General features: G+C 49.6%; 2 protein-coding genes across 19 annotated transcripts; both read right to left on the reverse strand.

Annotated features, from left to right (window-relative positions):
* Positions 1-1,081: 1,081 nt before the first annotated feature.
* On the reverse strand, positions 1,082-12,324 carry LOC100541997 (AT-rich interactive domain-containing protein 1A). Of its 14 annotated transcripts, none has more exons than XR_014879601.1 (6): positions 11,975-12,323; positions 10,750-10,895; positions 10,556-10,665; positions 9,167-9,276; positions 8,547-8,703; positions 1,082-2,619 (listed from the first exon to the last, which is right to left on the reverse strand). XR_014879601.1 is itself a non-coding variant. In XM_085208686.1 (5 exons), the coding sequence occupies exons 1-5, from the start codon at positions 12,226-12,228 to the stop codon at positions 2,586-2,588; spliced, it is 651 nt and encodes a 216-aa protein (XP_085064812.1). In that variant the 5' UTR covers positions 12,229-12,324; the 3' UTR covers positions 1,082-2,585. The 14 variants fall into 14 exon arrangements, 10 of the variants coding, with proteins under 10 accessions (XP_085064812.1, XP_085064811.1, XP_085064815.1 ...); XR_014879602.1 differs by lacking the exon at positions 1,082-2,619 and adding an exon at positions 5,425-7,603; XR_014879603.1 differs by lacking the exon at positions 9,167-9,276.
* A 3,063-nt stretch (positions 12,325-15,387) lies between these two features.
* PIGV (phosphatidylinositol glycan anchor biosynthesis class V) lies at positions 15,388-22,082 on the reverse strand. 5 transcript variants are annotated; one of them, XM_085208733.1, is made up of 5 exons: positions 21,944-22,082; positions 19,572-19,721; positions 18,287-18,447; positions 17,296-17,479; positions 15,388-16,543 (listed from the first exon to the last, which is right to left on the reverse strand). In XM_085208733.1, the coding sequence occupies exons 2-5, from the start codon at positions 19,656-19,658 to the stop codon at positions 16,232-16,234; spliced, it is 744 nt and encodes a 247-aa protein (XP_085064859.1). In that variant the 5' UTR covers positions 19,659-19,721; positions 21,944-22,082; the 3' UTR covers positions 15,388-16,231. The 5 variants fall into 5 exon arrangements, with proteins under 5 accessions (XP_085064859.1, XP_085064856.1, XP_010721519.2 ...); XM_085208730.1 differs by having other exon boundaries at positions 17,296-18,447; XM_010723217.4 differs by lacking the exon at positions 21,944-22,082 and adding an exon at positions 21,012-21,470 and having other exon boundaries at positions 17,296-18,447.
* Positions 22,083-22,956: the final 874 nt, after the last annotated feature.

The following is a 22,956-nucleotide window of genomic DNA, read 5'->3' on the forward strand; positions in this document are numbered from 1 at the left end:
GTGTATTATATAAATATCCAGGAGCCATTTTAATGTAACGACTGCTTGATCTTTGCAGGTTTGGGCAGCAGATGATACAGCGCTTCACAAACCTCCTTCGCATTTTCTTTGGAAAGCCCTGAAGAGGTTCAGGACAAGCATTGACTGTACTACTATTCTCTGTGAGCTCAGGGGTCAAGTGAGTGCCCTGAGTAAAATCACCATTTTCACCTACTCAGACAGCTCTCTAGCAGGACGTCTTTCAAAAGTTTAAGATGACATTGTTCAACTCTGTAGAATCAAGCCCAAGCAAGCCAAATATAGAAAAGTTGCAACTTCTGCTGACCTTCACAATGGATACTAATTAGTACCTGAAAGACTGAAGAAAAGCAGTGGATTGATGATACACATGTTGAATAAAGGATTAAAATCCTCGCAGCAGTTGAAGCCAATGCTCCACAAGTGTGGTATATTCCAAAAAAGAGCCAGATGGCACTGTATATTTCAGAGAGCTAGGCTGCATATATATTCCATAAAAGAGGCAGGCAGCATAGTAGATTCCAAAAAGAGCCAGGGGGCAGGCAGCAGCCCTATCACAGTAGTGAAGTGTTGCCATGTCACTGCTGTGTCACCATATTCACATAGTAGGCAGTGTTGTAATAGACCAGTGCTCAGGGCAGCCAGCCACTCATCAGAGAGCCAAACCTTCTGGGTGTCCCTTCCCAGTTGTTTATGTTTCCATAAACACACAGAAATAAAGCAGGAAACAAAAGCCGTGAAGGTCCTTTTTGGGCCCAAGTGCTGTATCCCTTGACCATCAAAATATGAAACAAAATATTGGGAATCAATAAGAGAAAGAAGCCCTTATGCTGTCTGTGAACCATTAATCTGGCAGTGGTGAGAAAGTGTTTAATTAGGGTGCTTTAAACTCAAAAAGCTGTTGCCACAATAGAAGGAGTTCGGGAGAGGGATGACAGAGTGAATAAATGTCTGAGGAGATTGATTGATGAAGATCAGAAGGAGTTGGATTTGTATTTGACCAGCAAGGTGACTGGTGCATGGAGAGATCTCGGAAATACAACTACAAGGAACAGAACCTTACTTCTTTAGTGAACATTTAATATCAGGCTCACTGAATTCCTTGAATGTACCAAGGAGGTTACTGTGACTGTTGTGGGTAAGATGACCACGTCAGGGACTTTCAGGAAAGTGTTTATGCTTTACACACCCAAATAGTAATTCTGTAGGAATATCAATCACAAATGTGATTAAAACTTGATGAAGTGAGTTGTAATAGATGTCATTTCATGGTTGTTTCCTGCTCCAGTGTAGCTGGAGTATGCTGGTAGCGTGAGCTGTGTGATAAGTGTCTATTTCATGTGATCCTGGTTTGTCTCATTTGCTGGAATTTGATTTATCTCACTCTGGGTTGCTCTGATCTGCAGAGCTCAGTTCCCTCTATCTGTTATGCTTGTTTCCTGGCCATGGAGAAGCTAGGGACAGAGAAGGAATTGGCACCTGCCAGCTGGGGGTGCTGATGGCATCACAGGTTGAGCTCACATGAGCAAATGTTGACAAGTAGGAGCCAGACTGTAGAACAAAACCCTTGGTGCTGAGGGCCTGGTGTTCACCCTGTATATGCATTTCAGTAGCAACTTAGTTTGTTCTAGTACTGGACTGGCTAAACAGACAGTGAAGGGGACCTATGTCTGTGGAGCGCATGTTCTTTTGGGGTATGAAACTTCCCAGGCTGCTGCACAGTCCACTGGTGCTCAGGACTGGGCTGCTCTAAGTATTAGATTTCAGAAGGAAATTCTTTATTCAGAGGGTGGTGAAGCATGGCACAGGCTGCCTAGAGAAGCCGTGGATGTCCCATCCCTGGAGGTGTTCTAGGATGGGGCCCTGGGCGGCCTGAGCTGGTCATGACAATCCTGCCTGCAACAGGGTCTTGGAACCGGGTGGCCTTTAAGGTCCCTTCAAACACAAATCGTTGTGTGGTTGTATGACTCTTAAGTGGTTTCTATCTGAACATCAATTTACAGCCAGAATGCTTGAGGTGTGATTCTGGAGAACATTTTCTGGCTCTGTTTCATTCAAGAGGAATCCAGCTTGTGTCCTTAACATTGCTTCATGTTGTGAGCCCGAGTGCAGCAGGCTTGGAGAAGGAACAACCCCATTGCATGGGGACACCCTTCAGGCACAGAGCGCTGCAGACACACACAGGACATCTCCCAGTGCTTCTCCTGGGACCAAAAGAGAATCTGCCAACAGCTGGGGGAACTGCCCACACTCCTCTCTGCTGCACTCCTGCCTCTTGTCAAATCCCTGCAGATGGAGGCCAGACTTCTTGCTGCAGGCTACAGTTGGTTTCAGTTTTCAAACCTTTTTTTCCTTGCAGCTGTTAATGCCCAAACCTTTCTCAGTAGAGCAAGCAATGTGAAACAAAACACTTCTGAGACTGCAGTTCAGTCACATCCCAGGGCTGCAGGCAGAGGCAGTTCTGTCCTCAGAGAGTGTGAACTCAGGCGGCAGAACTCAAGGCAGGGAGGTCTGACACATGTTGAATGTGATGACTTTCTGTAGTTTCACACGCAGCCTGCATGCTCTCAATTCTTCCTCACATCTTTGCAAAAGATAGTTCTGTAATAGATAAGAGTCTTTGTTCATTAAAATGAGTCCCAGAGTAGCTAGATAACAAATAACCAGGGCCAGGGGGAAGGAGGTTGTAAAACTGCACCATCTGGCCTGGCAGGGCAGATTGCGCAAATACGGCCAGCACAGCATTCTGTAGAGATCACCTTTAGGTCAAGGAAAATCCGCGAGGAGGATGAAGCAATCTTCCTCCCCACGACCCCCGGAGGGCAGAACACGACCCCCTAGCAACAAGCTGGCAGACGCAGAGTACACGGAAAGTGCTACGTCAAGAGGAAGTGAAGAGACTGTAAGAACAGAAGGACTGGGGGGGAGCTGCGCGCCGTTGGCGGAGCAGAGACTCCCCGGCCGCCCAGCGCTGTTTTGCTTACTGTCGCTTGCTTTAATAAAATAACCTGATTCAATTGGCTTTGACTCCTGCCAATCATTTCGAAACTTAAAACAGTTCAGTTCTATTTACTTGCAGTTCATTTCCAGTTCTTTACAGTTCTGAATTACTAAATTATTCCTCTTAATGCTGCCAGGAAAGTCAGCAATATCTAAGACCTCAGATTAAAAATTAAATATGGGTATACTATCATTTCCCTTTGATAAATATTCGTGTGTAATTTGTATTACTGCAGGATTTTTTCTGAAAGGAAAAGTTACAAGTGCTTTAGGCTGATTTATGTGTGTAAACAGGCATTATTTCTGATGGTGGTGGATATGATGGAATAGTGATACATTTCACAAATCACCATTTCTTTCTTTTCTTTTTGTTTTCCTTTTCTTGCTTGAAGACTAACAGGCAAATTTGTAAGTAACATGAACAAGTGGGATGCAGAGCAGCACATGTAACTGCAGTCCCGTGCAGGTCCTCATCCAATAAAGTTTCTCTATTCAGTAAGGACTCTTCAACTTCACAAATGCTTTTTAAAGAAAGCATAAAAGAAATCAGTACTTGCATAAATTTTGCATTTATTTTCCTCTGCAAACACACTTTTAGTCACTATTTAAGTATGAACAGTTTTTCCTAATGCCATAATACAGCAAAGTTAGGTCAACGCTGTTAATGAAACTAGTGATTCAAAGTATTTTTGTATTTTCTCTCAGATACTCAATTTTGCTTTTCAAGAATCAGTTTAGTATTTGTCATGTTCTGGAAGTACAAAGATTCACTCAAAACTGCAGAGACAGACCTCACAGAGGATACAGTTTGACGCTATTTAAGTGTTTAATTTCTCATATGCTTGTTGTATTATTTCTGGCTCCTGGCACTTCTCTGTAATAACCAAACATTATCTTTTTGGACCGTTTGGTTGTGTTTTTTTTGGGGAGGGAGGGAGTTGATAATAGCAGCAACCTGCAATATTCCAGTACAGAGCAAAGCACATTTGGTGGCATGACGTTTTGGAAAGCTTGCCTCACCTCTCCTGGTGTAACTCAGGATGTGTTCTTTCTATCTCCTACAGAACTGCGTTTCCCTGACCCAGCAACTTTTTGTAGCATTCCTCTGAGTCCTTGTAGCTGATAAGATTATGGGAGGGTGTGTGGTAGCTGTTCAGCACACATCCATCAATAGGAAACTTCAAGTGGCACCTTGCAGTTCCTTCACTTTGGCTTCTGAATCCCTCCTCCAACAAAACAACTCCTAAGTTAATAATTTCACTTATTTCAGTATCTACCTATTAATTGTTGAACAAACTGTTTGGTTTCTGAGTATCCCCGTTTTCTTCTCATTCTGACAGACAGGAGGGGAAATGGTGTTTTTGCTATAGGTAACATCTGAGCCAAGTTCCATGCATTTAGGTTTGTCCTATACCCCCATTTTGTTCACAACACCTCCGTTGATGGCACTTCTGTTGTTGAAGAATTTCCAATAGTGAATGTTGCAAGCAGCTTAAAAATGCCATGGAGAACATTGTAAAGAGCGTGCTTAGAAGCCTCAGCCAAAACCAACAATTCAAATCTGAATGTTTCCCTGTTGCTGAGCAATGCTAATTAAGCTTTCAGTGCTGAATTGAACCTGCAGATAGGAAACACACTATTTAGCACATAGTTTCAGTGAAAAGGAGCTGATTCTTCTTACTATCTTCCCTCAGCAAGCAGAGGGAGCCTGTTAGTATTCTACTTTTCTTCACTAGTTCTCATGGTTTTTTTGCCCCAGAAATAGAGAATCAAATGAGATGAGGTATGCTCGTGTCATGATGTATTCATTCTCTTGACTTTCCCAAGAAAGTAACTCTGTGGCAGAACTGTAGTCTGTGGGACTGCCTGTTTAATTTCCAGTAAACAGTGAGAAATGTTTGCAGATTTATCTCTTTCCTCTTAGGACTCCGACATATTATGGCAGCACCAGGCAACATTGGCTTTTGTAAATGATGTGTGACCATGAAATGATAGATTTCTCGATTCATCGTGGAGCCTGGAGGGGGAATAGTAAAACTGCTACCTTGGACTTCAGGAGGGCGCACTTTGAATTGTTCAAAAGACTAATAGGGGGAGTCCCCTGGCATTCAGTCTTAGCGAGTAAAGGGGTCCAAGAGAGCTGGTTGCTCTTCAAGAAGGAAGTCTTAAGGGCGCAGGAGCAGGCAGTCCCCCTGAGCTGCAAAATGAGCCGGCGGGGAAGAAGACCGGCGTGGATGAATAAGGGAGCTATTCTTGAGGCTCCGGGAGAAAAAGAGAATCTACCGCCTGTGGAAAGAGGGACAGGCAACTCGGAATGAATACAAGGAAGTCGTTAGGATGTGTAGAGGTGAAATCAGAAAGGCTTGAATTCAAGCCCAGCTTGAATTTAATCTGGATGCTGGAGTGAAAAGGAATAAGAAACTCTTTTATAAATACATTAACAGTAAGAGGAGGACAAAGGAGAATATCCACTCTTTGCAGGATGAAGCTGGGAATGTGACCACTGAGGATAAGGAAAAGGCAGAGGTTCTGAATGCCTTCTTTACATCTCTCTTTAAAAGTCAGACCAGTTATCCTCAGGATACTCCTCTCTCTGACCTGGTAATCTAGGCTGGGGAGCACACTAACCCCCCTGTGATTCTGGAAGAAACAGTCAGAGACCTACTACTCCAACTGGTACTGCCACAAGTCTATGGGGCCAGATGAGATCCACCCGAGAGTGCTGAGGGAACTGGCGGAGGTGACAGCCGAGCCACTTTCCTTCATCTATCAGCACTCCTTGTTGACTGGTGAGGTCCCAGAAGACTGGAGGCTGGCCAATGTGACTCCCATTTACAAGAAAGGTCATAGGGAGGATCCGGGAACTACAGGCCTGTTAGCCTGACCTAGGTGACAGGGAAGGTTATGGAGCAGATTGTCTTGAGGGAGATCACGCAGCATGTGCGGGATGACCGGGGGATCAGGCCTAGCCAGCATGGGTTCATGAAGGGCAGGTCCTGTTTGACCAACCTGATCTCCTTCTATGATCTAGTGATCCATCAGGTGGATGAGGGAAAGGCTGTTGATGTGGTCTACCTAGACTTCAGCAAAGCCTTTGACACTGTCTCCCACAGTATTCTCCTGCAGAAGCTGGCAGCCCGAGGCTTGGATTGGGTACACTCTTGGCTGGGTAAGGAGCTGGCTGGAGGGCCGGGCTCAGAGAGTGGTGGTGAATGGAGTTAAGTCCAGCTGGTGACCGGTCATGAGTGGTGTTCCTCAAGGGTCGGTGCTGGGGCCTGTCCTCTTCAATATCTTTATTGATGACCTGGATGAGGGCATCGAGTGCACCCTCAGTAAATTCGCAGATGACACCAAATTGGCTGGAAGTGTGGATGTGCCTGGGGGGCAGCGAGGCTATACAGAGGGATCTGGACAGGCTGGAGAGCTGGGCTGAAGCCAATGGGATGAGGTTCAGCAAGACCAAATGCCGGGTCCTGCACTTTGGCCACAACAACCCCAGGCAACACTACAGGCTTGGGGTGGTGTGGCTGGAGGACTGCGTAGAGGAAATGGACCTGGGGGTATTGACTGATGCTCGGCTGAACATGAGCCGACAGTGTGCCCAGGTGGCCAAGAAGGCCAATGGCATCCTGGCTTGCATCAGAAACAGCGTTGCCAGCAGGAGCAGAGAGGTGATCATCCCCTGTACTCAGCTCTGGTGAGGCCGCACCTCGAGTACTGTGTCCAGTTTTGGGCCCCTCACTGCGAGAAAGACATTGAGGCCCTGGAACGTGTTCAAAGGAGGGCAACAAAGCTGGTGAGGGGTCTGGAACACAGGCCATATGAGGAGAGGCTGAAGGAGCTGGGAACGTTCAGCCTGGAGAAGAGAAGGCTCAGGGGAGACCTCATTGCTCTCTATAACTTCCTCAAGGGAGGTTGTAGTGAGCTGGGGGTCGGCCTCTTCTCTTGTGTCATTAGTGATAGGACCAGAGGGAATGGTTTCAAGCTATGGCAGGGGAGATTCAAGCTGGACATTAGGAAGTATTACTTTTCAGAAAGGGTGGTCAGGCACTGGAATGGGCTGCCCAGGGAGGTGGTGGAGTCAATGACCCTGGGGGTGTTCAGAGAAAGACTGGATGTTGTGTTGAGGGACGTGGTTTAGTGGGAGCTATTGGTAATAGGTGAACGGTTGGACTGGATGATCTTTTAGGTCTTTTCCAACCTTGGTGATTCTATGATTCTATGTACAAACACATGGATACACTTTTTGAGCAGCAAGAGATCAAATAAGATATTACAGTGATATCCCATGGTACAAAACCAAGCCTACTGCTTCCTTCAATAGACGAATTGGCCAATGTGGATCCACGAATTGTTCCTACCATTATGAAGACACAAAGGAAGACATCTCAGCTTGCTCACCATAGTGTCATTCACTCTGGCTGGCAGCCAGATTCTCCAGCAGTCTAAGCTTTGTTTGGGTCTGTTTGCCTTCCGTCAGCTTAGGTTTTTCCATAGCCATCAAGATATTTAAATCTCTTCAGTTCCTCACTGGGTACAGATTCAATTAATCTGGAACATGGTGGTGGTGTGGAAGAGAATGGTCCTGCAAAGGACTGTTCTGTTAACAGAAAGCTACGGAAGTATCCCACAAGTATCATTTATTAGGTACCAAATGTTCTATTGTCATTTTACCAAAAACTTAGAAATTCTGGTTTCCTTTTACTACTTTCTCAGCCATGATATGATTGACAGTGTGTCTCCCTACCTGCCAGACAGGGTGCCAGTCTGTCAGAATTGTTTTCTTTTCTGTTTGTTTACTACATAAAGACCAATGATGTAATATCCATTTCTGCATCTTTGATGATCCAGGGCAAAAAAAAAGCATACAAGTCCCCTGGGAATATCAACAGAGCTGTTTGAATGAAAGGGGCATTTATTGCCTTTTGCCTCTCTTGCAAGCTGATTGATACGGGAAAACTGTGTTTGAGATGTTACACTGACCTGTGAGAAAGCAATTCTTTTCTGGATAATTTTGGCAGAACAACCTGACCTTCAATAAACTATGACTAAAATGGGCCCTTTAATTTCTTGTTTTCCCTTACAGCATGTGTTCTGTGGCTGAGTCATAAGATGGAGTGATGGAGTCCAGAGATTCACTTCTGAAAATTGCTCTCATATAATATCAGTAGCAGCACTTATGAAATCTCCAGGTGAACTTGCTTAAAGGTGGTGTTCATGACAGTAGAAATCTGGAGCTGTTTAAAAGCTGACTCTATGATAATGTCCAGGGCTGAGATTAGGTTTGAACACAGCTCAAGGAACTGACACAGAAATCCAGGGCCAAAGAGTAAAATGCTGCTTTCCTGCCTGCCAGGAATTTACGGCGAGCTGCAGTGACAAAGACTTGTGGAGATGTATAGAGCAGATCATCTGAGATCACCAACCATAAGGGAAAGGGACAGGGAGGAGGAAAACTATGTGATCTCTGTTTAGAGGTTGCTAAATCTTTTGAAAAGTACATGTTATGGGCAGCCAGTACAACTCACCAATTTTGGCTCACCAATGCTTGCTGAAATGCAATTCAAGCAGAAGACTTGCAAGTGAAAGACTGATCCTTTAAAGCAAAGCTTTCTCAGAGATAGCTGGTGATCCTGCATGGAACTGTATGTTTTTCTCAGTGTGGCTTTTATTTAAAATATTCATCTGTAAAGTCAGAAGAAACAAAGGGTTTTGTTGCTAGATGTTTGATTCCTAAATTGCCTTTCCCTTTATAGTAGTTATGTGGAAACTGTGTGTGCAGGAATTTGGCAGAGGAAAAACCCCTCAGCTCCCAGCTGCACTGGGAAGGGGAGGGCAGAAGGCACAGTTAGCAGAAACTAACTACAGAAAGAATAGCTTGTTGGACCTCTGGCTTCTCAAAACAGAAGAGGCATTGGTCTGGTTCCTAAGCAGAAAGAAAAAGAAAAAAAGACAAATAAGGAACAGCGTGCTGCTTGGTACTCTTTACAATCCTGAAAAACAGTTCTTTCTCCACCCTTGCTGATAAGCACCCCCTGAGCAATTTCAACTGCACTTGAATTGGATTTTTCACACTATTGCATGTAAAGAAATCGTAATTCCAGAAATTAAGAGGGTTTGACTTTGGAGTTAAATAATCAAAATGTACCTTTTTATTCTGAATGGAAGAGTGATCATTTCCATTTCAATTAGAAAGCGTAGAGTTTTTGAGAAGCGAACTTGATAGGGCTGGATCAGAAGTGCCAGTACAGCTCTCTGCTTCAAGTGTGAAAAGAAAGAAATGTGTGGATTGTGGGAGTGGGGAAGGAGATACATCTGACCTTGCCCTTTCTCTACCACTGCAGTCACCACCATTCTTTTTTCATGAGGAATCCTAGCAAACCAGTGCAGATACATTTCAAATCTAAATTTCAAGTCAGCAAGATCACAGAATCACACGGAATCACAGAATGGCCAGGGTTGGAAGGGACCTCAAGGATCATGAATCCCCCTGCCACATGCAGGGCCACCAACCTCCCTATTTAATGTTAGACCAGGTCCTGTGGCTTGTAAGTGCAAGAGACTATTTCTGACAGACGAACAAGAGCAGGAAATTCCAGGAGTCTAAGTCTAAGGCAGTCTGCACCTTTGTCTAAAAGCTTGCTGTTGGACAACTTCAACAGATGGATAAGTCAAAGAAATCTTTTGTTTGAAGACTTGAAGGCCGGTGGCAACCAGAGATAAGCAGCCTCCAGAAACAAGAAGCTGCTAAATGGCTGATGAGCAGACTTTTGTAGGCACATCTTGAGGGAGATAAACATCCAGAGAACCAGCATCCCCACAGGTGCTGCACATAACTCTAAACTAAGTCCATGCTGGGAGCTGCTGTCTCTGTGCCAGAGAACATCAGTATTTCTATGAATGCTTTAATGGCTCCTGCTAGTAAACCTGGCTGCCAAAGCACTGTTAGACCAAGTACACAGTATCATAAAGCACAATACTTTCTCACCTGATTCTACCTGTAAAGCACAGAAAAAGACAAACAATGTCTTCCTCCTGAAACTATGTTAACAGCCAGTCAAGGCAAGATGCAACGTATCTAATCATTTCATTAACTCTCAAGCAACATTTAAAAGCAGAGCATTCACCCACAGCAAGCAAAGAATCTTTGTGGTCTTTGGACATCTCAGGATGTCTACAGCCTCATTAGCTATGTACTGCATTTGGAGACTTGGAAAAACTGACCTCTACAGGGGGATACAAGGGAGGACAGCACTCACAGAGCTTGCATCTCACCTAACAGGAGATGTCAGCATATGCCACTCTCCAAAAGATAACACGTCCCAGCAGAGGGTACTCACTCACTGCCACACTGCTGAGTTAAAACCGTGCTCGCACACAGCAGCGCCATCACATGCTGCACAAACAGCCAGGCTAATGGCCAGCCTGCTCACAGATGACAAGTCACCTTGGGTTTCTCTCGGGAGGCGCACTCACCACTAGATACATACACTGTGTCATTAAATATATATATGTATATTAAAAAAAAAAGTTTTACCTTTGACTTGGATTCTGCTTTTGGGGTCCCATCAGCCTTATTGTTCATTTTAGTTGCAGGAGTTAATTTGACATCCGCAAGACCCATCATTTCAGGACTTGCTGCCATCCCTAGGAAGTTACAAGAATCTATGACACTGCTTTCCAATCCTGACCCATGAAGTCACCCAATGCCCAGCACTCAGCACTGCTAACCTGCAGAGTTGTTAGCCATATTTCCACCCATGGGATAAGGTGGGCCCTGGGGGTTGATCATGCCAGCCATGCTGTTAATTCCCTGTCCATAAGGAGGTCCAGTACCCATCATTCCTCCTTGGTTCATGTTGGGATAACCAGGAGGCCTAGAAAAGGCAAGGAAGAAACAGACATTTACTCGAAATTCAAAGCATTCACATTGTGCCTTCTAACAAAACAGACTGATTAGAAGAAGCCTTTCATCTTCATCCCCAAACCAAACTTGGTTTCAGCTGTTAAGTTACCTTCACAAGAAAAAAACTGATCTACAAATACTGCAGCAGCGTGCATTTAAGTATGAAAACAGTACATCTACAGATGGGCAGTGCAGTGCCCCTGCCATATATAATGACTTTTCGAAATGCACAGAAAGTACTTTACTGTGCATTCATCACTAAACCTCACATACAGCTGTCTCTCAGATACAGTACTCCAAAGGACACACTTTGATGCCTTGATTGGTGTTTGGGAACTGACCTCTTTTAACAAACAGCGAAGGGAGAGGTGGTTGGACTCGATGATCTTTAGGGTCTTTTCCAACCTGAACAATTCTATGATTTTATGATTAAAAGCCTTCCAGAAGGCAAATCCTTAAAGAAGCATATTGTAATGGTTTTATGGTTTTTTTTTGGTTCTCAGTACTCTGCATCAAAACATCATGTAGTGCACTGGAAGTTAAAGTGTTAATGCTCCAATTCCAGGTACCTCTCCCTGTACATTACAGAAGCCATGGGATCTGGCCCTTCCGGGTGTGGCAGTCTCTCACTGCCTGGCAGTGGGTGCTGGAGGTGCTTTCCTGGCCGTTCCAAGCTTTTCAGGTTTGACTTGGTCTTGGGAACTCTCTCTCTCCTATCTTATTTGATTGATTAGTCTCAATTTCAATCAGATTGTATTATATTGTGTTATCTTGCATTCTGGCATCATAGTTAGTAAAATAAGTTTTCCTCCATAGATTGTTGCCGCTGTTTTTTTTCCTCCCTTCCTTCCTTCCCATTTTGTGGGGTGAGGGAGAGGGCAGGGGCCCCCTGCTCCCTGTCACGGGTGTAAATTGATCTAGTTAACTCCAACGATACATATGTTCACTATCACCCCAACTTTGGGTTACTGCATGCATGACTTTCAAACGCAGATACGACACAGCGAATGCATTGAATATGTTCAGACCAAGGGAATTTTCATGCCTCACCTGTTCTGGATGGAGTTGGCAGCAGCGTGCATGGCGGCAGCAGCCGCTTCTTGTGCTTTGCGATTCATGCTCCCTGGTGGGGGACACATCCCTGTCCCCACCTGAGGAGGCATATTTGCCATGTTAGGTCCATAAGGTCTGTTCCCCATGGCTGCGTGGCTCATCCTCCCGGGAGGAAGCCCACTGTATGGAGGCACACCGGTCTGCCCATGCATCTGGCTCCCTGCTGCCATTGGGTTCATGCTTCCTCCCATCCCGGGACTGGGGTAGTTGGCATTGGACAGAGCATTGTAGTTTGGCTGCCTGGGATAACCTCCTAAAGAGATGAAACAAGGAGAAGTACATTGTTCAACTACTTAGTTCATGAATCACCATACAAATCTTCTATCAGCAAATATTTAAAGATCACTAACAGAGATGAGGGGGAGTCTTAACACCTCTACAGAAAGTCAAAGCACTTGGATAGAAGCCATGTAACGTGTTTTGACACAGCTAAGAAACAACATTGATTCTAAAGCTGACTGATACTCTCCCAAACCTCAGCTGACCACACTGAGCTAAACGATCCAGGACGAGATGTAAATAAACTCACTCAACCCTTTCCAAAACATATAACGCACAGCTTTCTTCCCCTCTGAAGTTAACTGGCTCTTCTCTAACACACTGGAGGTGTTGCCTGTATCTTTCAAAGAGAGAAGGAGAGATCCTACTTTTACAACTAGCATTCAAATAACATCTTTCATGAATCTCAGCATAATACTCAAAGCACAAGCTGTTCTACCCCATAAACTCACTCAACCCTTTCCAAAACATGTAACAGAAGACTGATGGGGAGATAAGGCTGAGTCAGGCTGGGCAATTCAATTTCCTCTTTCATCCAAGGAACAAACTTTCATCCACCAAAGCTGAAATGTTACACTCATTTTCCCTACTCTCATAAGGGGAAATGTCACCCAGTAGCGTCATGACCACCCCTTGCTGGGAAGCTTAACGTCGCGGAGCTTGGAAACCCAGCAGTTGTAGGAAAGTCTTACCTAAGCCAGAGGAAACATCTTACAAGCCAAGCTGCTTGCCTGCCTCGAACATTCAGAGGCCAAAGGACTGCTGGTAACAGTTGAACACGATGTTAGGTGCTGGAACACTGGCAGCTTATAATGCTGGCACACCTGCAGATGCTATCTCACCACAGAATGTATGTTATCAGGACCGGTACTTCTTAGTTACACATCTAGCATTACAAACAATCTTTACCATGAAATCCAAACCCAAATCACACACCTGGATCTCGCACAATGCCTGACTGGTTGATGGAAGGATGCAGGATGCTGTCCCACTGCACACCGGGTGCTTGAGGTGGCACTGGATTGCCAGCACCAGACGGATCCTGCAACACAGAGAAACTGATCAGCAACAAAGAAAGAGACTCGCCTTATTGTCACTAATGTGTTATCTTGCAGTGCTATGCTTCTGAGAAGTGTGATTCCTGCACATGGGAGGAGAGAAGCAGAGAGTATAATGCTGTTTTCCACCCACCGAGTCATTTTCTCATGATGCTGAACATCAAGGCATGGAGTGCTTTTCTAACTAAACCTTTCTAAAGGACACCCTCCAACTCTGATATCTCTGTTAATTGTGCCAGACATGACACAACTTGGTACCCAAAGGAAGGGGCAGGAGAGTTCATCCATCTCAGGGATAGGGCTGCAAGTCCTAGCACAACCAGCTCAAGGGCGCCCTTTAATCTATGCAGGAAACAGCAAGGTTTCTTTTCCATGACAAGGGGAACCACCATTGCACACTGTGTCCCACCAGTTGCAGGCTTGGAGCTCTGCATCACATCCTCCAGGAGGATGCACGGAGACACCTCCAAAGCTGCTGAGATTGGTATAGATTTCATGGAGAGCTCCGGGCACCACTGCCTTTCTGCTTGGGCTCACTTCTTTCACACTGCTTCCCCAGTGGGAACCAGAAAGGTTGGAGTTGGGGAACAAAGTTTAAGCAACAATGAAAAAAAAAAATCTAGTTCTAACTCTCTCCAAACATAAAGTACTAATCTATGATCTCCCAAGTTTGTTCTTGCTGACAAACCGTATCAGAGCAGAGCTGTGCAGTCGCTCAGCCAACGCAGCTCACCAAAGGCACGCTGCCAAGGGCCCAGACTCCTGCAAACCTCAACTACCATCCACTCTGCTTCATCTGCTGTGCTTCAACACCCTGACCAAAAAAATCAGCACCTGACAGCACCAACAGAATACCCACTGGGCAGTAGATCCAGACAGGAACAGCTCAAGGGAACATCTTTCAGCTCACGCCATCCTCTCACAAATGGGTACTGAGTACAGGACAGAGGGTCCTTCTTTACTGAGGGTCAATCTCCGAGTGCCCATAGGCTGGACAAGAGCCAAAGGTGAGCAGGAGGAAGGAACGTGCAGATCCCTCTGCACTAATAGCTCTCCACATACCTACACCACTGGAACTTCAAGTGATGTCACAAGCAGGGGCACCGGATCCCGGACCCTGTGTCATAGAGCAGGGTGGGGTCCGGATCTTTAACTTAACCAGTTATTCAGTCTCACTTCATACATGTGCACCAACTATACTCATCTCTTTTCCCAAACTGCTCAAGACAACTAAGGACTAATTGAATAGATTCAAAATGGAGCAACACAAGCTCCACAATCCTTGACCACATGCAGCTTTCCTCCACTGCCAGGCACCTCTCAGCTCTTACTCTCTGAGCTGCTGAAGGGATTGCTTTCAGTGTACAAGGCAAAGATGGCTTTCTCCTGGCATAAGAAACAGCCATGAGGAGAAGGATTTAGAAGTGTCAGTTGATGAGAGAAAAGAAGGTGGTTCTGCCCCTCTACTCTGCTTCTGTGAGACCCCATCCAGAATACTGCATCCAGTTCTGAGGCCTCCAACACAAGAAGGATATGGAGCTATTGGAGTCCAGAGGAGGGCCATGAGGGGGATCAGTGGACTGGAACACCTCCCCTACATGGACAGGCCGAGAGAGTTGGTGCTCTGCAACCTGGAGAAGGCTCCAGGGGGACCTTATAGCAGCCTTCCAGTACCTTGGAGGAAAGCTGGGGAGGGACTTTTTATCAGAGCACGTCGCAACAGGATGAGGGGAAACAGCCTTAAACTCTCTTTAAAGAGCACTGACTTACATTAGATATTAGAGAATAATTTTTTCTGTGAGGGTGGTGAGCCACTGGAACAGGCTGAGGATGTTCCCTCCGTGAAGGCAATCACGGCCAGGCCGAATGGGTCTGTGAGCAACCTGGCGTGTGGGAGGAGTCCCTGCCTGCAGCAGAGGGAGGAACTAGAGGATCTTAAAGGTCCCTCCCAACCCAAACCATTCTATGACTCTACGATAAGAAACGAGGAATGCCCAGAAAAACGAGCAGTGCTGTAGTGTGAGCTGCACAGTCCACTTCTATGCTTTACAGAAGCTTTTTCAGCTTGGGGCACTGCCTCTTCTTTCCCCCTGCATGCAGGATGAGACCAGCAACAAGAAGGAACGCAGAGTTCTAATTCCACACTGAAATCGCCGGCTTTGGCCCCACACCGTTTTCTCAGAAGCCCAGCTGAGCAGCCCGAGGGCTCTCAGGCTCTGCATCACGCTGCCGCATCGCCGTCGCGCTGTGCAACCCTTTGTGAACATAAACGCAGCATCCAACATCCCCACGTCCATGGAACGCACAGTGACACGTTCGCGACTCACCGACGCGGTCGCCGCAGTGAGAGCTCCGCGCGGGACGGGCCGCTCCGCAGCCGTAGCAGTACCGGAGCTTCGCCACGATCTCGCCGGCGACCGCTTCCATGGGGAGAGCGGGAGGCACGGGCATCCACGGCGTCTGCGAGGGTGGGGACAGCCGACGAAGGGGCCGGGATGGGGCCGAGCGGGCGGGCCGAGACGCCGCCGCACGAGAAGCGGTCCGGGAACGGCGCGAATCGCCCCCGGGGCGCTCCGGAGCGGCGGGCGCTGAGATCCGCCGCTACACGCGGTCCTTCGCGGCGCCGTTCGGAGAACGCGGCGCCCCGCCCCGCCGCCCGACTGCAGCGCCCCCTGCCGGCCGCGCCGAGACGACGGAGAGCAGGACGGGCTCGGGCATAGCTGCGGGCACCGGACGTGGGACGGCGCTGTCGCGGACGACGGTCTCGGGACACGTCCAGTTCGTTAGAAAACGTTCCGTTCGGACTCCTCCTCCCGTCCCCTCACCGTCCGTCCCGATCCGCGGCCACAGCCGCTCGCTACGTCCAAGGCAAGCGGTTGCAGTGCAGCACCAGCCCCAGCAGCCAGTAGGACGCGAAGAACCCCAGGAGGCACCGCCCGACAGCGGTCATGGAGCGGTAGCTCAGCAGCAGCCTGAGCAGGGGGTGTCCCCCCGCAGGGCCCTTCCCGCAGGAGCCGGGCACTGCACCCAGCGCGCATCTCTCGCGGACGGGCACCGCGCTTTGCCCGCCGGCTCCCTCCTCCCAGAGCCAGGCCTCGTGTCCTTGGAGCAGGTGGGCGGAAAACCAGTACAGAACGGGGCTGGAAGAGCCGAGGAACCGGGTCAGCACCTGGAAGCAACAGGCAGAGAATCGTCGCCGGTCAGTCTCTGAGCAACCCCGAGTGGATACCGCGCGAGGAGCAACCGGCTGCAGCCATCGCACTGCTGGTACAGGGAACGGCACACAGCCCCACCTCGCGGCGCTGGAATTTATTACACGTGGAACGAAACTCAGCTCAGCGCCGCTGTGTTTATCAAGGCGTTTCTGCACGTGGCCAGGGGCTCCGCGGACTTTGGGCAAACGCGGTGACCGCCACTGCAGTCCTCGTCACAGTCCCATCCGGGAACTCTGACAGCAGCTGCCGGAGAGGACTTGAATCTCACTTTTCAATTATTCTTTCCCCACAAACCCCAACAGTCAGTGCCACTACAAAGCACCCAGAAGCACTTTCAAGGGACCGGGGCAGGCTTTGGACCCCCACGCTGCCATCCCAGCCCAGCATCACAGGACGTGACGTTCCCTGCGCCCTGTGCCGGGCAGCACTCGGTGAGTTGCCACGAGAACGCCACAGATGCAATTCAGTCCCAGCCGTCAAACCATAGCGAGCGCCTCGCAGAATCTCTGGGAACTCTCCACAGGGATGAGGCTTTGTAAAGCTACCGTGGAAGCGGCATCACAAGAGACAAAACCTTGGGCTTGCACAGCCCTGTGCCGGCCCTGCAGCTGTCACAGCCTCAGGCTGTGACCATCAACAAACCACCTCAGCACCACCCCACACTCCCTGAAAGAAATCACTTCTGGGTGCTGCCCTGGGTGCTTACCTGAACATGCATGCAGAAGAACCCCAGCACCAGCAGGGCTGTAGCATGGACCACGTACACGAAGACAGCAGGGCAGCAAAACCCAGCTCTGGGTTTACCCTCTCGTTTCTTCTTTCTTCTCTCTAGTCCCAGGGTCAGGCAGTGCCGCGGGTTTGCAATAATGAAGGTCCAGGCAGCCCACGAGCTCAAAAGCGAGACAGGCAAAGCAAGCAAAAAATTTGGTACTTGTCTGAGCTCAAAATACCTCAGAAAGCCCACATTCCAATAAACATCTTGAATATAAGAATAGACCACAGGGAACCGCTGGGAGCACCAAGGGGGCTTAACCCCATGGGGGGACACCAGACGATAGCCTTTGTCCAAAGCCAGCTGCCGCAGCGGCTCAGGAACAGCCAGCTCCAGGCCAGGGCTGCAGAACCTCATGTAGGCATAATACTGAAATAAAGCAAAAGGTAGACAAATCCCAGCACATGTCGTAAGTATGGAAAATGCCACACTGAGGAGCTGCCTCCATAAGAGAGCGAGCCTCCTTACTGAGCCTGAACCCACCTGGAGCTGGAGGGCAAAGGATTTACTGCGGGAGTAGAGAAAGAAACCAGCATTCACAAGCCCATTGGCACGCACGCCAGTGGCAAGGGAGAAGAGCAGCATGCTGAGCCAGCTCTGCCCCTTCTCCAGTTGCCACATGGCACTGAAGGCCAGGAAGGCAAACATGCTCTCCGAGTAAGCAGCCGCCATGAACACGTTGGCAGGGCTGATACAAAAGAGAAGGGCAGCGAGGAAGGCTGTCCTGCGGCACCGCAGCACGGCACAGCCCAGCTTGTACAGGGCAGCGGCTGCCAGCACAGAAAAGACAGAATTAAGGAGGACGGCTGACAGCAACAGGCGGCTCCACAAACACAGCAGCTGCCGCAGGGGCCACAGAGCACTGTCAGCCACAGCTCGCAAGCTGAGAGGGTAAAGCGGGAAGAAGGCGCAGTTGTGCTCATACAGGTAACCCCACTCTGCGATGAAGAGGAAATGCTCTGCGTCCCAGTGTGCCAGGCCCCCCAGCAGCCGCTCCAGCAGCAGGTCGTACTCGCCAGGCTCGGGCAGACGAGGCGGGGAGAAGGCATCTGCTGTGTGATCTGGGATCAGCAGGTCAAACACAGCCTGGAAGGAGGAGGAGAGAGAACTGAATGACAGCAGACATCTTCTTGCAACCTATTGGGAGCACTGGGCTAGAAGAGCATTTCTGGGATTCAGAGAAGGGGACGAGCAGCACAGAAGACAGGCTAATGGGATTTCCATCAAAGATGGCTGTAAAACTGTGAAAGCAGACACATGTTGTTGTGGGGCATTTATAGCAGAACTGAATACAATTCTGACAATATCCAACATGAATCCCCATGGAATTGGACAGGGAAAGGCAGCTCAGCTCCCTGCTCACGCACATCCAACTGTGTATGCTCACACCAGGTGCCTTTGCAGTGCTGGTAAGCTGCCTTTGCAACTGAATTTGGTGTTCCCATCCTGGCTGACGGACGAGGGAGAGGAGACAAAACTAGAGAAAAGATATTTCCAGAGAAAACTGATGCAGAAGACAAACAAAACTGTGTTTTTCTTAAAAACAAACCTTCCAAATGGTAATTTTTGCAGCTTACTACGTGGAGATTGGGAAGAGTCTCTGGCCAGGAATTCAGCACTGACAGAGACAAGAGAAGAGGCACTACTGAACAAGACTTCAAGATTCACAAGCTAACATTTTACAAAAAAGCACACATCTGGACCAATTTGCAGTATACAGCCTTTTGTCTCCACTGACGGTTCCACTCAGCCCCATCACCGAGCTGCTGGAGATGTGCCCCAGGCTGCTCTGGCTTCAGGAACTACAGCTGGGCTCTGCTGCCATGGCACATGCAGGCAGAACAGAGTGGACCAATAGCATCCTTCTACACTCAGAGAAGGATGTCTCTGCAAGTGAGACTTGGGAGGAATGTGAAGCAGGAGATTACTGTTCCTGCTCTGCAGATAAATAGATGTTTCAGCATTACAGGCTGCCAAACCCACCTCTTGCAACAGTAACATTAAACATGATCAGTTATGCAGAAACGTATGTAATTTTACTTCACGGTGTCCTCCTCCCCAGATGCAGCTGGTCTCCTGGTTCTCCAAAGAAGGGGATTTCCTAACCACACAGAACCAGCCTGTGGCACCATGCAGTACCAAAGAGAGAAGTCTTGGAGCACAGAACAACAGATGCTGCAGCACCTGCGGTTCAGGAACAGAAGACTTGCCTGTAGCAGAAGTGTCAGGGCTCTGCAGCACACTGCAGTGTGCACAACCACTCGCAAATAAGGATCCTGTGTGCTCGCCAGCTCCATCCCAAGCTTGAAAGCTGCCTTGGTCACTGATGCTGGGGAAATTCACCCTCTGGTTTTGGAAACCTGAATTGATCAACAGAGAGCAGAGACACCAAGAGATATTTCTGGATTCAGACATGTTTTATACATTATACATCTTTACTTGCTACCAGGAAGTTCAGAGGGCTGCAAATCTCTATGAACAAGAAAGTCACATATGAAAGAGATCAAGGAACCAGGGGACACAGAGATGTTACAGAAAAAATCTTTGATACTGTTCCTATTAAAAAAGAAAAACATCTCTGACTTCTCAACCTTGGTTAGGATACAGCGGAGGAGAGGCTGCAACACATTCTCAGTCCATTTCTGACTAGACCAATGTAAATACCTGCAGCAGAGCCACACTGCCCTCTTTACTGGCTGTCTCAGCAGAAACATCACTGGCTCCAGCCACGACTCAGCCAAGCAACTACACGCACATTCAAGTTCCAATGCATTCAATTACACTTAAACCTTTTTTGGATTAGAGACGCAGCTAAAATGTGGAATCTGACCATAACATCTGTGTAAGCCCTTTGCCAATGGGCTGTGCTTGGCCAAGCACTGCCAGGTGCCTTTTGCTCTCATCTGCTCTCTGCCCAGCTCCTAAGAAGCAAAAAAAATGCACTACTGAGGGCTGCCCCGCCTGCACAGCGCAGCCCTGCAGGTTCTTCCGGGACAAAGCTAATGTTGCTCAGACACACTGGCTTCCCTCATCACATATAGCACCTCTGGGACATGACACTTGTCTGGGACTTGACACTGCTCTCTCCACCTGCACCCTTCCCTGCTTTGGCAGGGCTCCTGCTCTCCAGAAGGAGGGCATCTGCCTGCTGAGCAAACCACACGTGCTACGGTGGCTCTCTTCCATCTCTTCCCTCAAATCCTTACCTGTGAGATTTAAAGCACTTTGCAGAGTCACACTGCTTTCTTTTCTGTGTATTCTGGATTGACATTCTGCTACCAGCTATGAAAACTGCTGGCCTGGAGCCATGCAGGCAGGCAGTATCTGCTCTGCAGCTTTTTAAGATAACACATTTCTTCGTTAGTCCCCCAGCCACCAATGGCTTTTCAGTCTGACAAACCGAAGACCCACAGCTCTCTCTGGGCACCAGCACCACATCCTGCACCACTTCCCACCTTTCTAATCCAGCCTGTGACAGTGCACGAAGATCCCTGAAATTCTCACCTCATCTACTGACCTAACAATTCTCAGAGGTTTTCTTATTGCCGGTTTACTGACAGAGAAAAATCAGACAGGTTGAAAGCTGCATGCGAGAGCAGAAACCAAGGCAACAGCAAAGCAAAAAGCAGCACCCAAATGCATTCACTTACAGTCCCAGCCCTGAATCACACAATTCTGCTTCTTCCTCTTTTACCACGTATTAAAGTTTTGGTTCTGCTCATGTTCTCCTCTTGCTCCACAGCACTCACAGCTACAGAACGGTGAGTGGGAGGCACACTATCCCGAATCACAAAGCTCCAACGTTATTTTAAGAGGCCCAGATGCAAATTCTATGAAAGCACATTTACAGCTGCAAATCCTATTAAAGACCACAGCCAACAATCGTCCAAGTACTTCTTTTTCTTAAAGGATGGAGAAGCTTAACACGAACGTGCCAAGAAAGCAGGGCTTTGCAGCAGCACCCCGTCACAGAGCTGCAGCTCGCACAGCTCTGCCCCACACGGCGATGCTCCGAAGAGCACCTGCACGGCCAGAAGAGGCAGCAGCAGAAAGTAACGCCAGGTGTGAAGTAAAGAACCATTCCTGTCCTTTTCCGTGTTTCTACACGGCTTTCTGCACTCCGCTACGGACTCCGGAAGTTGCGCCAATGGACGGACGCGCAGCAGCACGGCGCGATGCCCGCGCGGGGGCGGCAGCGCTCCGGATGAGGCATTTCTGCCCCGCGCAGCGCGGCCGGCCGCTCCCGGCGGGGCTCCGACGGGAACCGCCTCCCAGCCTGAGCCGGGGCAAGGAGCAGCGGGCGGAGCTCCGCCCGGCACCGCTTTCACGAGACTCGGGAGCCTCTCCGGGCGCTCAGAAGGCCCTCAGCCCTCGTGGCGGCCGACGGGCGCCGCAGTGGGGCCGTTCGCTCCGTTTCGCCTCTCGGGAACGGAGCGGCGGGACACGGCCCGAGGGCGGGTCGGGGCCGTAGTCCCTCCGGGGACTGCGAGCGGGAGCGGCGCCGCGCCGGGGGGAGGGGCGGTCCCGAGTGCGGTCCCCGCCCCCCCCAGCCCCTCCCTTCCCTTCCCTTCCCATCCCCCACCTGAGCGCTCGGCCCGCCGCTCTCGCTCCGGCACCAACCCGGCACCAACAGACGCGAATCCATGCGCCGCCGCGCGCGGCTACTTCCGGGAACGTCACTTCCAGTCCCGCCCGCGCTTCCGGTGCGCTTCCTCACGTGGTGGGGAAGGAGGAGCGGCGGCGCTCCGTGCGGGGGTGGCCGCGGATGGATTCCTCGCTGCGCCGTCAGCCCGGGCGCTGCTCCCGCCGAGCGCCGCCGGTGCGGAAATAACTGCCGGGCTCGGCGGGATCCGCTCGGTGTGCTGCCGCCATGGCAGAGGGCGATTTCTCCGTCCGCCTGAGGCGGTGGACGGGGCCGGTGGGCGGGGCCGCGAGCTGACGCCGCGCCGCCTCCTCCCGCCGGGGTCCGGGGGTTGGCGCGGAGGGCGCGGCGGTGGGGGACCGGTTATGCGGCGGCACGGCGCGGCAGCCCGGGCACGGCGCACGTCACGGCATTAACGGCTTAAAAGAGGCGTGGGGCTTCCCCCAGCGCCCCATCCACGTGAAGGCGGAGGCGGCGGGCCGCGTGCCGCGCCTTCCCGTCACCGCCGAGCGCTGCCGCGGCACGGAGGGTCTCGCGCGGGAAAGCTGCGGGTGCGAGTCGCGGCAGAGCACGGAGGAGCGGCGGCCCGCGCAGCCAAATGAAGCTTTAGAGCAGCTGCGGCTCTCGGCTCAGTCCCGACTGTAAACGCTGCACGTTCTCACCTCGCGTATTTCTCAGTGATGCCGTTTTGCTTTAACCACGGCAGAAGCACCGGGAAACACTACGCCCCGCCTTCAAGCACTGAGGGAGCGGAATCACTCCCTCAGAGCATCTGTTTATGTGAACAGCACCACAACGGGTAGCTGTACCACATGCGACCTCCTTCACTCCCAAGTGGAGCGTTCACTTCTGACTGCATTCACTGAAACGTAACACACAGGTTGTGGAGAAGCTGCTAACGTTACCTTCTTCCGCCCCGCTGCTGAGGTCCTCCCTGTTGAAATGTGGAAATC

This window comes from Meleagris gallopavo, chromosome 25 (genome assembly GCF_905368555.1).
Source record: "Meleagris gallopavo chromosome 25, MGAL_WU_HG_1.1, whole genome shotgun sequence".
NCBI classification, from domain to species: Eukaryota; Metazoa; Chordata; class Aves; order Galliformes; family Phasianidae; genus Meleagris; species Meleagris gallopavo.

What these genes read in the sequence shown, in the direction of transcription:
- LOC100541997 (XM_085208683.1), bottom strand. Translation starts at nt 12,228, where the DNA reads ATGGGAGGAAGCATGAACCCAATGGCAGCAGGGAGCCAGATGCATGGG. An exon ending in TATGGCTAACAACTCTGCAG is followed by an intron (nt 10,666 to 10,749) that starts GTTAGCAGTGCT and finishes GTAACTTCCTAG; the next exon opens with GGATGGCAGCAAGTCCTGAA. An exon ending in CTTCCATTCAGAATAAAAAG is followed by an intron (nt 8,945 to 9,166) that starts GTACATTTTGAT and finishes CTTTCTGCTTAG; the next exon opens with GAACCAGACCAATGCCTCTT.
- PIGV (XM_085208730.1), bottom strand. Translation starts at nt 19,658, where the DNA reads ATGGAGCTGGCGAGCACACAGGATCCTTATTTGCGAGTGGTTGTGCAC. An exon ending in CCCTGACACTTCTGCTACAG is followed by an intron (nt 18,448 to 19,571) that starts GCAAGTCTTCTG and finishes TCCTCCTTCCAG; the next exon opens with GCTGTGTTTGACCTGCTGAT. An exon ending in TCTTCTGCATGCATGTTCAG is followed by an intron (nt 16,544 to 17,295) that starts GTAAGCACCCAG and finishes TGTTGCTTCCAG; the next exon opens with GTGCTGACCCGGTTCCTCGG.